The 13,623-nt window shown below is 38.5% G+C and overlaps 1 protein-coding gene and 1 long non-coding RNA gene across 3 annotated transcripts in view; one reads left to right on the top strand and one right to left on the bottom strand.

The window, feature by feature from the left end:
• The window catches only part of LOC109202827 (uncharacterized), a 20,417-nt gene extending 17,860 nt beyond the window's left edge, over nucleotides 1-2,557 (bottom strand). For both annotated transcript variants that reach the window (XR_002062793.2, XR_002062792.2), the window contains exons 1-2: nucleotides 1,285-2,557; nucleotides 549-652 (exon numbers count right to left, since the gene is read on the bottom strand). This is a non-coding gene — a long non-coding RNA (uncharacterized LOC109202827). The remainder of the gene's footprint in view (nucleotides 1-548; nucleotides 653-1,284) is intronic.
• LOC100710384 (phospholipid-transporting ATPase ID) overlaps nucleotides 1-13,623 on the top strand; it is a 16,974-nt gene extending 3,351 nt beyond the window's left edge. Inside the window, exons 6-28 of the mRNA XM_005470364.4 lie at nucleotides 59-120; nucleotides 228-300; nucleotides 398-468; nucleotides 578-660; nucleotides 2,568-2,726; nucleotides 3,494-3,582; nucleotides 3,698-3,891; nucleotides 3,968-4,176; nucleotides 4,274-4,317; nucleotides 4,407-4,572; nucleotides 4,897-5,085; nucleotides 5,343-5,458; nucleotides 5,548-5,712; nucleotides 5,924-6,035; nucleotides 6,164-6,269; nucleotides 6,920-7,070; nucleotides 7,928-8,111; nucleotides 8,206-8,429; nucleotides 9,212-9,295; nucleotides 10,508-10,753; nucleotides 11,028-11,166; nucleotides 11,418-11,548; nucleotides 11,660-13,623. Of these exons, the coding sequence (XP_005470421.1) occupies nucleotides 59-120; nucleotides 228-300; nucleotides 398-468; nucleotides 578-660; nucleotides 2,568-2,726; nucleotides 3,494-3,582; nucleotides 3,698-3,891; nucleotides 3,968-4,176; nucleotides 4,274-4,317; nucleotides 4,407-4,572; nucleotides 4,897-5,085; nucleotides 5,343-5,458; nucleotides 5,548-5,712; nucleotides 5,924-6,035; nucleotides 6,164-6,269; nucleotides 6,920-7,070; nucleotides 7,928-8,111; nucleotides 8,206-8,429; nucleotides 9,212-9,295; nucleotides 10,508-10,753; nucleotides 11,028-11,166; nucleotides 11,418-11,548; nucleotides 11,660-11,917 (3,255 nt within the window). The 3' untranslated portion in view covers nucleotides 11,918-13,623. The remainder of the gene's footprint in view (nucleotides 1-58; nucleotides 121-227; nucleotides 301-397; nucleotides 469-577; nucleotides 661-2,567; nucleotides 2,727-3,493; nucleotides 3,583-3,697; nucleotides 3,892-3,967; nucleotides 4,177-4,273; nucleotides 4,318-4,406; nucleotides 4,573-4,896; nucleotides 5,086-5,342; nucleotides 5,459-5,547; nucleotides 5,713-5,923; nucleotides 6,036-6,163; nucleotides 6,270-6,919; nucleotides 7,071-7,927; nucleotides 8,112-8,205; nucleotides 8,430-9,211; nucleotides 9,296-10,507; nucleotides 10,754-11,027; nucleotides 11,167-11,417; nucleotides 11,549-11,659) is intronic.

Below are 13,623 nucleotides of genomic sequence, written 5' to 3'. Positions count from 1 at the left end.
AAGGAACTAAAATCAGATTTGTAAGCAAACAATGTTTTCTCTTGTATCAACTGAGCAGAACAGACACAAATGTGACAGACAAGTGAATAACCGAAAGGTGGACATCCTCATGGATGGCCAGTAAGTCTTTGGAAACCCAAATGAAAAAAAGAACAACTTTTGTGTGAAGAATTATGCAGTTTTGGATTCATTTCTGTGTTTTATGTCTTTGTTCCTTTTCCCGACAGACTAAAAAATGAAAAATGGATGAATGTTCAGGTTGGGGACATAGTCAAACTGGAGAATAATGAGTTTGTCACAGTAAGTTTTGGGAGGCTATAGTAAAGATTTAAAGCAAGTGAAAACAATTAAATTCAAAAGTTTCAATCTACTGGACTATACTTATTGCTTTCATTAGGCAGACCTTCTGTTGCTGTCTAGCAGTGAGCCTCTTAATTTAGTTTATGTGGAAACAGCTGAATTAGACGGGTGAGTGTGGAGTACTGTGCAAAAGCCTGTGTATGTTAGCATAATGGCTAATTTCTAACAATGCCTTACATTTCCCTTACCTTTTTCATGTCCTCTTGGTCTCCCCCAGAGAAACTAATCTGAAGGTAAAACAGGCTCTGACTGTAACCGGAGAGTTGGGAGACAACATTGAGGCATTGGCTGCCTTTAATGGTGAGAAGATACAGAAACAGAAACAACAGAAAAAAATTGTCTTGAATGAAAATTTTACAGTACAGTCCTGTGAATAATGTTTTTGAGGCTATGTCTATAAAATCCCAATTTCAATAAAGTGATGACAGTGTGCAAAACAATACATCATTATCATGATGCAACAAAACTCTTCTGCCCTCAGCTGAATGTCTCTATCCGACTTGTGCAGAAAGCTAAACATTAAATGGCTTCAGTGAACACTCAGGAGACTGTGTCACATTCTTCAGAGCTTTACTGATTTGCGCCATTTATAAATTCTTTCATTCTTTTGTAAAACTGTAATAACAGAAATAGAGTACAGTGTATTTAGTCTCCATACAAATACACAAATGGTACAGTCAACATTGTTGTCATGAGTAAACAGTCACTACACAATCTCAACATCGACAATACACTGGCATTGCATGTCAAGAAATACAGCTAACACCATACGCTGGTATGTTTCATGCTAACAGGCTAAACAAAGCACCAACAGCTAGCTTACACTAGTAATGTAACAAACTTTTTAAACACAAAAGAAAGTCATCCCTTCACTGAACAAGGTACTAATAAGTGAGATCAATCAATCAATTTTGCCACACTTACAGATTATGCCTTTTCAAGAGCAATAGATGCAGGAATTGTCAGAGACACGGAGAAATGGACCTTCCCTGTCGAGCACTGGGAGAAAAACTCCCGCTTGTGCTTTTACATGGTGCTTCCCCTGTTAACCCACTAGATGGCAGGCTTTGCCATGAGAAGATCAGGAATAAACATATTTACTGACACGTTGATACAATTTCTTTCAGAACAATGACTATTACCTGTCATATAACAAACTTATAACATACCTCAGAAATACCCGCGAGACAGAATAAAAACATCACATTTTTAAATTGAGACTTTTTACAATTTCATGAATATCAACTAATGTTAGTAGCACTGCATTAAAATCAGGCATGGTTCTGTCAATGAAATCACTGCACGAGCTCAGTAACATTTTCAGAAATTGCTTTTTCTGTGGCCAAATTTAATTGAAATTTCAAGTTACGTTTGAAAAATAAAGCCCCATCTTCTGTATTAAAGAGGAGAGTGCTTGTTCAGCAGCAATTACAATTACTGCATACTGTATCGAGTCGTATAGAGGTACATTAGTGGATGGGAAATTGGCAGCTGCACATTTGGAAAGGCACGACTGAGGATAAAAGGTATGACCAGGTTTTAATGCAACATCCCATCCAGATTGTGTCTTTTTCAAATGATAGGCTTTGCATATTTTAGCAGGATGCTAAACCTCATACTGCATGGCTTCAAAGTAGAATAGTTTGAGTGTAGTTTATCTTGCTTACCAGCTCACCTTTTTTTTTTAAATAAATGCTGACTTCTCTCCTTATTCTCTCCTTATTCATTCTTTTATTTCTTTCTTGATACTCTAAATATACTTTTCTGAGGAAAGCTATCACTCACAGTGTCCTTTAACAGTAACCGACTGTGCTGTAAAGAAGAAGGGGTGGATCTTTTTGACCAGGCAAATGAATTACAACAGAAATAAAAGGAAGAAATTCAAACTAAAGCAAACATTTCATTCCAGGCTTGCAAGGGCCTTTCCCACCATTGGTGCCCTGGCTAGTATGTCACACTTTTTCCTCCCCTATGAGGCGCATGCAAGTTGCTCCCATCACATTCAAAATGACCCCAAAAATATGTTAGAGAACTTGAAAGATTGTCACATTGAATTTGAATTATATTCTGTGAATGTATTTATTTTCAGTATTTTTTTAATTTCTGCAAGCAGCTAGGTTTGAGGAAGTGGAGCTATACACGAGCTTATTCCCTTGAAAACTGGGAACTTTAATTAAAAATCTGTTGCTGACACCTCTGTTTCTCAGGTGAAGTGCGATGTGAACCTCCCAACAACCGTCTCGACAAGTTCAAAGGGACCCTGACGGTGAACGATAACATCTATGCTTTGGACAATGACAAAATGCTGCTCAGAGGCTGCACTCTCAGGAACACTGAGTGGTGCTTCGGTCTGGTAATTTTTGGAGGTATGCTAGCTGGCTACTAGTACTGCAGTTGTGTACAGTTTGCAATGGACAAGATTCTTTTTGGATTTAACCTTTATGATTTACTCTGATAATAATGTAAATACACACAGTAAAGTAGAGGATGGATGGGCCTCTTGAGTAAAGTGTGTGAAGGTATCCAAAGGGTGCATGTGTTACCCATTAGACTTGTTAAAGTGTCCAGCTTTTGAAAGTGAAATAGCCTAACTATTTATATCTACCTGCATTGTAAAACCAGTTGTAGTGGACGTATATAAAATACTATTTTATTGTTACAATTTTTTTAGCCCAATTTATTAGCTAAATTAGGAATTTAATTTGGAAGGAATTTAACCTCCGAATCTTCCTTCTAACCAATCGGACTATAGAAGAATCAGCTTTAACGTGTCGCACTAACTGCCATCTCAGTTACTGTTTTGTCCAGAAATAATTTGGGAATACATCTATCAATTGGCATATCTCTTTTTGAGGTACAGGATATTATGGGACTCACAAAAACTCTTTCTGAGAATCATCTTCAACCAAATTCACACATTTGTTAGAGGTTTCACAGTTTCTATTATAGAGGCGAGGGTCTCTTCCTTGTACTAAAGTCTACTACAGTGTGTTGTGTAAAAGCAAAAAAACCCTGTATTTTTTTCTTTTACTACTTTCTCCTACTACTAAACAGTCTGTAAACCGTCTAAAAACTGTAACCGTAACACCAGTATTGTCAGTGTGTCTCAACATGACAACATGAACCTCTACAGGTCCTGACACTAAGCTGATGCAGAACAGTGGAAAGTCAGTATTCAAACGGACCAGCATTGATAACCTGATGAATATCCTTGTGCTGTGTGTGAGTTTATACACATGTATCTATAAATGTTTTAAAGATGACTCATAATAATATATTACGTTCATAAAAACATTAATTACTCACATGCAGATTTGTGATCTCTTCACTCAATCAGATCTTCGGTTTCCTGGCATTTATGTGCTCCATTATGGCCATTTTAAATGCATTCTGGGAAGCAAACGAGGGCTCTTTGTTCACTGTGTTTCTTCCTCGTGAAGCGGGCATTGATGCTCATCTCTCATCGTTCCTCACCTTCTGGTCTTATGTCATCGTTCTTAACACAGTGGTACCAATTTCTCTCTACGTCAGGTAAGTTTCAGTACAGAAAAACCTTGACAATTGTTTCATGTTTTGACCAACTGACCAATTTGTGTTACAAATTTAGCGTGGAAGTCATTCGTCTGGGAAACAGCTTCTTCATAGACTGGGACAGGAAGATGTACTATCCTAAGAATGATACTCCAGCTCAGGCAAGAACCACCACACTCAATGAGGAGCTCGGCCAGATTAAATACATCTTCAGTGACAAGACTGGCACTCTGACACAGAACATCATGACTTTCAACAAGTGCTCCATTAATGGAAAAGCTTATGGTGAGCAGCTTTGCTTGTGTAAAAATTAGTGAGCCAAACGGAAACACAAGCACTGGTTGAAAAACTGATTTTTACGGTACATTTATCTTCTATTAAGGGGACCTCTATGACTTCTCTGGACAAAGAGTGGAAATTACAGAGGTGAGAGGAAACTGCATGATTACCCTGTTTGTGAACTTTGTTTAAAGGAAGTATTGATCAAACTTTGTTGCTTTTGGCTTTTCCTGCAGAGGACAGAGAGAGTGGACTTCTCCTGGAACAATCTGGCAGATCCAAAGTTCAGCTTTCATGACCACAGTCTGGTGGAGATGGTGAGAAGTGGAAACCCTGAGACTCAGGAGTTCTTCCGCTTGCTATCCCTGTGTCACACTGTCATGCCTGAGGAAAAGAAAGAGGGTGAGGGGTCCCCTTAAAGACATCTTTTATTTAATAAAACTCTTTAAAAGCAGTTGATAGCAGAACTGCTTTGCAGCAAATGTCTTGATAATTAAATATGTTTTTTTTTAATAGAGCCTAGTCTGGAATACTACAGAGTGACTGTTTTTCTTTTTTCTTTTAATCGCCACTATTACTATTTAAGGATAAGTTCTCCATTATATATGTAGGGCATATAAAAAAACAAAACAAAACCAAACAAATTGACTTTTATAGTCCTCAAATGCACAATTTTCACATTTTCAGTTACCACTACACTAATATCATGTAATGTTTATGTGGCAGGAGAGCTTAATTATCAGGCTCAGTCACCTGATGAAGGCGCTCTGGTAACTGCTGCAAGAAACTTTGGATTTGTGTTCCGATCACGCACACCAGAGACCATCACAGTCGTAGAGATGGGCAAACAAGTCATCTATGAACTTCTGGCTGTTCTGGACTTCAATAATGTGAGGAAGAGGATGTCAGTGATAGGTGAGATAAAGGGGCAGCAAGATGTTTAATTTCTAAACTTTCTTTTTATCACAGAGAAGATATTTGATAATTTTCTTTAATATTTTATTAATTTTCTGATTAAAGGTCTATTTACATAATAATCTAATTAAAAATATAATTTAAAAATATCGTCTTTCCATTCAACTTTTTATTTTATAGCCTAGGGCCAGCTGCTCGGTACCTACCTGTGATACATTTCTGAATAACATAATTGTAACTTTCCGTGTCATTTACAGTGCGTAGCCCAGAGGGGAAGTTGAGTCTATACTGCAAAGGTGCGGACACCATCATCTTGGAAAGATTGGACCCCTCCTGTAACAAACTGATGAAGTTGACCACAAATCACCTCAATGTGAGCGATCCATAGCTTATACCAGCAGCTTGAAGCTAAAGTCAATAGTATTATTTTTTTAATTAATTTCAGTTATCAAACAAAAATAGGAGTATGCAGGTGATGGCCTCCGTACGCTGGCTTTGGCCTACAAGGATTTAGATGAGAGCTACATGAAAGATTGGACACAGCGCCACCATGAGGCCAGCATCGCCATGGAGGGACGTGAAGAAAAACTTGATGAACTTTCTGAAGAGATAGAAAAAGATATGATGGTTAGTCCAAAAACCCTTTCCATGTTGCTAGATAGACCGACAACAGTTTGCTGGTTGATTGCCTGTGAGCACTTTGGCAGAAATGATACTTGATTTTCCACTAGAGTTACAGTTAAATGCGCATTCTTTAACTATCATTTGTGATAAATGCAAAGGATGGCTTCATTGCTTTCAGCATCAGTTTAAATGATAACTACATTTGTGGCTTTAGTTGTTGGGGGCGACAGCTGTGGAGGACAAGTTGCAAGACGGTGTCCCACAGACCATTGAGCAACTGGCTAAAGCTGACATCAAAATCTGGGTGTTAACTGGAGATAAGCAAGGTCAGTGTCAACATACTGTGTCATCTATTCAAACCACTCATTTCAAAATGGATAAACAATACTACCATATGATATACAGTTAAAAAAATGTATTACACCACAGTGACTGAGATTTTTTTTTTAAACAGAGACAGCAGAAAACATTGGCTATTCCTGTAACATGCTAAGAGAGGAGATGAAGGATGTCTTCTTTGTTTCAGCAAACACTGCTGAAGGAGTCAAAGAGGAGCTACAGTGAGTCAGTTAGAACCAGATGATGATTGTATTCTGCCAATCTGAGGCTGTTTCAGTATATGAATTAGTGAGATAATTTGTCACTATGAACTTCAATAAACTTACTAGAAAAACATGACCAATAACTCATTCATCACAAATTCAAGCCTTAATGCGTTCCTTTTCCTGTATACAAAACCCTGCCCTTTAGTTACTTTTCTACAGCTGTAAAGCAAATAGGTAGTTGTTGCCGTTCTAAAACAACAGATCCTTGTTTTTATTAAAATAAAATCAGACTTTATATTTCCTACTAGTGACCATAGAGGAGCTACTGTGAGTCTATTAGAAATTTAAACATACTTAAAATAACTAAGAAAGTTATGACCATTATTTAATTAGGAACAAACTGGCACATATTTGAAGCTTTTTGTTACTGTACCGGTACTTTCAAATAAACATAGCCCATAAAATAATAGAAACTGTCACCATCTTATTTTCTAACTAAACTATCATAAGCTAATTCTAACATAAATAAATAAATTACGTAAAAATCTGACATAAGATAAAAATAATAGTAATGAAGAAAAAGAAGAAGATGGGTTAAGAGTTGTAAGATTTTAAGGTTTTTTAAAATATATTTAAAATAATTTCCTCTGTCCACATATTTTCAGGAATGCTCGAAGGAAAATGTGTCCAGAAGCAGCAGAGGAGCCATCTGTGACTACATCCCGTGGAGGCTTGTTTTGGGTTGAAAAAATGGAGACTGTGCAGGATGAGAAGGTGGATGGAGATTATGGACTAATTATAAATGGGCACAGTTTGGTAAGAAGCTGCTGAAGCCACAAGAATTGTTTCTTGTGTTGTTCTTTCTCACTTGTGCTTGCATACATGTATTAATCACCCAATGTTTGAAATAGATTTTATATGTGTATAGGCAGTGCTTAATTTGAGGTATGACTTATTCTGGATGTGATATGCCTGGATGAGTGCAGCCTGCAGCTGAGCAGGGATCATCGGTTGTGGCTGCCTCTGATAAACACATCCAATAGCATGTTAGAGGCATGTTTATTGGAGACATATCAGGACAAAATGCTGGCCAAGAAATTGTCTGGTTATGTTCCTGATCCTGAACAGGTTGCGATACATTGGCTGAGTTGTGGCGGGGGTACTCCTGTACAGTCAGCCACAAGCAGGGTGCTGCTGCTAGAATGACACAAGCTCAGAAGAACCTCATCTTGGTACTTCTACTTGGTACTTCAGCTTGCCAATAGCATAACTTTGGTCAGCTTTAGCCAGTCGCAGCACTGATGACAAACGTGTTACATTCACTGCTTTTTTTTTGTGTGTGTTCTGAGACCAGTAGTTTAAGAATGCAGTAAACTGCACCAATTCTGGAGTGTGCAAGTAATTAAAACCAGTCAGGCAGATCTGAAAACTACTCACAGAATTTTTTTAAGTGATTAAAATGAGAAATTTATAGAATTTTAATTTAAATGTAAATAGCATTAAACATATACACTTTGGAATTTAATATTTGTATACTAATATGATTATTAAAATTTACCTGTCTTAAGAGACTTTCTTTTTGGTGGCCATTTTGAGGTGATAAGGTTGCGCCAGGGAGGCTTGGCAGATGACCTCATTGCACTACTGTAATCCTTTCTTCCCTTCATCATCAGGCCTTTGCACTGGAGAAGAACTTGAGGCTGGAGCTGCTGAGGACAGCATGCATGTGTCAGACAGTGATTTGCTGCAGGGTCACTCCTTTGCAGAAGGCCCAAGTGGTTCAGCTGGTCAAGAAATACAAGCAGGCTATCACTCTTGCTATTGGGGATGGAGCCAATGATGTCAGCATGATAAAGGGTAACTGTATTTTTACTACAACTAACCAGCTGGGAAATATGTAGCTACTGTTACTGATCCTGGCCATTTTATTTCTTCCTTTTCTGTGTGTCAGCTGCTCATATTGGTGTAGGTATCAGTGGACAGGAAGGCATGCAGGCAGTCCTCTCCAGTGACTTTTCCTTTGCCCAGTTCCGTTACCTTCAGCGCCTCCTGCTGGTGCATGGCCGCTGGTCCTACATCCGCATGTGCAAGTTCCTTGGATATTTCTTTTACAAGAACTTCACTTTTGCCCTTATGCATTTCTGGTACGCCTTCTTTTGCGGTTTCTCAGCACAGGTGAGATATATGCATTGTAAATGTACAGTGAAATGTAAATGTTTATATGCAGTTTGAGAAAACAGAAGGAAATATAGTAAGGAACAAAAATGAGCAGAATAACAAAAAGACCATATAGCCAGCCTGCAGAAAAACATGGATATACCGGTCAGTTGCTGATTGGCTGCTGAAGCCCTGTATTGGACAGGTTAGAGTGCTCAGTTATCCGTTTATGCTAGCATCTTGTTTAGCAAGCTGCATTCATGGACTGTATAGCTGCATTGCACAGACAAAACTGATAATTTATCCAACTATAATTTAAATGGGTGATTTTTATCTCAGGCTATCCTGTATGGTTGCCATGAAGGAGGATGCATGCTCTAATTCATTTTAATAAGGTAGACTATGGGAATGAGCCAGCTTCAAGGATCTACAGTTTTTGTCCCTTTATTGCATTGGCTTTCTTTTCAGCCTTGGAAGTTTGCCATTTGCATATAATATAAACTTACCCAAAACAACACAAAAACAAAAGAAATAGAGAGAATTTTAAATAAAATAAAATAAACGTAGAGTTGTAACTAAACTTTTCACAAGCAAAAAGCAAACTCTGTAGCCAGTCATGGTGTGTTAATTATTTATCTAAACACTGTTGTAGTTTTTGTGCTGGGAGATTTTTTTGAATGATTTATCTCTATCTCAGAGTGAAAACCAGTTCCTCACCAACAATTCCAGGACAAATGTATATAAGTAAATTCATATAATTCCTTTAATGCTACATTCATGCATATTCTGGTTATCTACAGACTGTGTATGACGAGATGTTCATCACCTTCTACAACACAATTTACACAGCTCTTCCTGTCCTCGGCTTGAGCCTCTTTGAACAGGTATGTGTAGCCAGCTAAGGCTGGTAGGTCTAAACATCTCACCTTAAAGTTCTTTCACATACAAGGACGAGGGGAGCAAGTGAATCAGCGCTCAGGGCCCAGAGACTAAGCAGGTCTTAAATACACCATTTATTCCCAAGAAGGAAGGAAAACCGGAATTACAAACACAATTTTAAAAGGACCCTTATGCAATAAAAACGTTCTCAGTATGCTAAAATTCCTGCCGACAGGAATAAATATACACTATTCCCAAAAAATAATACAACATTTCTCACACACTGAAATCCCCCCCACAGTCCCGTGATACCACTGTCCACCCCGCTCAGGCAAATGGTCCTTATCTTTAAAACCAGGAGAGGAATTCCTCTTCCAAAATAGAGAACATACCAGCCAGAAAACCAAGGAGGAAGCTCCTGTCTCGGCCCTGTCTCATCCTGACGGGCGAGTCGCCACGGAGCCCAGCTGCACTCTACACTTGGGCTCTCGATTACTGCAGACGTGGCCTCCCTCGTAGCACCGCCCTGAAACAGACAGACACTGACCATTAACGTTGTCAGCACGGTTGCTGCAACACTCCCCTGGCAAAGCTGCACCTGGCGCAGAACAGTGGGGAAAGTGATACTCACGGATGCAGGCAGAGGTGCACATCTGCCCTGCTGTTGATTACACACGTCGCCTCCCACTATCGTTCTTCTTGCTGTCAGGACTGGGTCGCTGTGTTACGCTGGCCGGTCCGTCGCGAATGACCCGTCGCACTCCACGATCAGGCAGCAGGTCCTTCTTTGCCCGCGCTGGCTTGCAGGCGTTTCTTCCTTCCTCCTCTTTGTGCTCACCCTCTCCTCTAACAAGTTTGTTTGGTGGTTAATAGGCTGCCTCATGGCATGCCCACACTTCAACAGGTGCCTACTATTGTCCGCCACAGTGGATTAAAAGGATATTGTGCAACAACACTAAAACATGCAATATAAATATCAAAGATAAAACCACGCAATGTAAATATCAGAATAAAACCATGCAAATAAAATCAGTACTCTATGCACCAATACACACTATGATCAAAACAACATTAACCATAAAACACACAAATTTCCACTGTGTGACATATGCAGCAGAAAATTATTCACCATGTTTAGGTGTAATTTTTATGTCATATCCTAGTGCCTGCATCAACCAGGCTTTCTCATCTCTTTCTCGAAACCTTGTTTTCTGCAGGATGTAAATGATCGCTGGAGTTTACAGCACCCTCAGCTCTACGCTCCAGGCCAGAAGAACCAATACTTCAATAAGAAAGCTTTTGTGAGGTGTGTGATACACAGCTGCTACAGTTCCTTGATCCTCTTCTTTATTCCCTGGGCTTCCATGCATGACACAGTCAGAGATGACGGAAAAGACATTGCCGACTATCAGTCGTTTGCTTTACTGGCACAGACCTGCCTGCTTATTGTGGTGTTCGCACAGGTAAGAAATACAACTCTTGTTGTCAGAAGCATTATAGCATGCTTGGCAATGACATATTTGCTTTGCAATAAAAGAAAATGACAGAGACATTGCAACACTGTTTGTCCTCTGTTTCTGTTAGTTTGCACTACAAATCAGTGAACAGCTTTTTAAATGTGTAAACATTATATTTGTAGGATTGCCTTTTTAATTTATATATGTATGTATCCCATACCACAGTATAAAATTATACTTAGTTCAGTCACTGAACACTTTTAAAAACATTATTTTTCAGCTGTTTCTTGACACCTATTACTGGACAGCAATAAACCAGTTATTTGTGTGGGGAAGTATTGCGATCTACTTTGCCATCACATTCACCATGTACAGCAGCGGCATGTTTTTGATCTTCACGTCTGCTTTCCCCTTCACTGGTAAGTAGATCTGCCATGGAGGCTACTTGGTGTGGTCCACTTGATATTTGTGAAATTAAACCTTGTCAAGTTATTTCCGTTTTAACATTTGGCTGATTGATACAGTGTAAATAGGTCAGCGTTTCCATGTATTTCAATTTTTTGGGGGATTTAGTGTTTATCACTTACATATGCACATTATAATGCTGTAACCTACAACAATTCTTTTACTTTGTTTTTAATTGCTGGTCCAATATTTGTTTGGATTCCAGGCACAGCAAGAAACTCTTTGAACCAGCCTAACATATGGCTCACCATATTCCTGAGTTCGCTCCTCTGTGTCCTGCCTGTGGTAGCATTTCGTTTCATTCTCATACAGCTTCGCCCTACCATCAACGATGAGGTGAGGAAAATATTAGACAGACATTAAAGCCGTAAATAAGGATGTTAACTGATGTAATGTTGTGCAAAAAACTAAATAAATATTAAAGTCATCTAACTTGTTTCTTTCTAGGTGAGAGCTAAGGCGCGAAAAGAGGCATTGCCAGCACCTGCTCCTCGTCGCACACTGAAAAAGCGAGTCACCAGGCGGTCAGGCTATGCTTTCTCACACTCTCAGGGCTATGGTGCTCTGGTAATGTCTCATAAATTCCTGCTGAAAGGACACATGAGAAGACTAGCTCTGTTTGACCACACCGATTCTCCCATGGTTCAAAATCAGCCACAGCATTACCGCACTATTACTGAGGAGTCAGAGTCACAGAGCCCATAGCCTGGAAGTTTGCAGGGACTGAAACACTTCAGATATATATATATATATTTCATAATTCTGAAGCTGAATCAACAGTCATGAGAGGATAACCAGGGTAAATTCTGCTTTCTAGGTCAAACTTTTACACTCAAAACTGAGTCAGTATAAAGATTCATGGTGTTTTAAAGTACTGTGCAAAACTCTTGCATCAATCCTCAAAATGGGAACTAGGTGCAACAGTTTTTTTTTAAAATTTGTGTTAAACTTAAACACAAATACATGGAAATACACTCTATAAAGCAAAGGGTTTGTACACTTCTAACAAGCTCGAAAGTCAATATCTGTATGACCACCTGTATTCTTCAGCATTGCCTTAGCTCTCTTAACCAAGCCTTCTTGTAGTTAAGTCATCTTCAGGAATAGTTCTCCAATCTGGACATTCAAAGCCCTTCTTCTCCATCAAGATGATCCCACACTGTTTCAGTATTACTTAGGTCTGTGCTCCAATCTATGATTGTTTTTGTTGTTGTTGTTATTTTTATACTCTGACAGTGTGTTTCACATAATTTTCATACTGGAAATGGTGGCTCAAAATGTGACGGTACTTTTCTATGTTCATAATTACATCAATTCTCGAAGGTTCCCACTGGCACTGGTTAAAATCTAGCCCTAAACCATCACAGAACATCTACTGTGTTTTACAGATGGCTGTAGACCTCTTTACTGGTTTCACTGTGCATATTGATGACACTTAGTGATACTGATACTGATTAAATTTGGATTAATTAATCCATAAGACCTGTTGTCACTGACTAAGTTGAGTAATATGGCATAGATTAGCTGTTTCCCCCTGTTTTCCTTTCTTAACAAAGGCTGCTTGAGAGCCAATCTTACACTGAGATCATTTCTGATTAGCCTTTAGTGAACAGATGGATCAACTGAAGGTCTGTGTCAGGTCTTTGGTGGATTTCCGCCCCCTGTTTCTTAAGTTCAGGATTTTCAGGTACTGTTCATGTGTGGTAGATAGTTGGTTGACCTGTCACTTCTTCTTTAGTCCTCCACTTGCTCAGTTTCATTCAGTTGGGTTTGCTTTTTAAAACTCTAAAAATTAATCGCTCTGTGTTAACTGGCTTAAAGAACAAAAACATTCATCTGAACATCAGGGCGAGGACAGGACTGAATGGGTGAAAAAGCAGTCAATATATAAAGACAAACTTTGAAAGAACCTTAGAAAGCCTGGGGAATTATTGCTCAAGACCATTTCAAAAAAGTTAAGAGAAAACGGTTCTCAAGACATATGGACAGTACTGTATAACGGTTGATTTTGTTTTTTAATTAAGAATCATATGGTATGATTGATTTAAAGGGCTTAAGTGAGTCAGTGTTGGTTTGGTAAGAAGGCTATATGTTTGATCTGTTTGAAAATATGTTATAATGTTAACCTGAAATTAGTTAAAAGAGACAGAAAATTGTGACATTTTTCTTGGTTTCTGTCTCGTGTTGGTTTTTTTTTGTTGATTTTTAAAACTTGCCACCAGCTGAATTGAAAAAACTGGATTATTATACTACTTATGTTTACTGCATGTTTTTTCCTCAGGTGAAATGTCAGTGGTCACAAGATGTTAATCTGAAAAATTATAAATTGGTGATTTAATTTGAATTGAAATCTATTATACTGTTTTGTTTTTAGTTATAATAACTTTTTACATAAAGATATTTGAACATTG

This window comes from Oreochromis niloticus, linkage group LG7 (genome assembly GCF_001858045.2).
Source record: "Oreochromis niloticus isolate F11D_XX linkage group LG7, O_niloticus_UMD_NMBU, whole genome shotgun sequence".
NCBI lineage: Eukaryota > Metazoa > Chordata > Actinopteri > Cichliformes > Cichlidae > Oreochromis > Oreochromis niloticus.
Note: the sequence above shows the minus strand (reverse complement) of the source record. Positions and strands in the feature narration are given on the sequence as shown.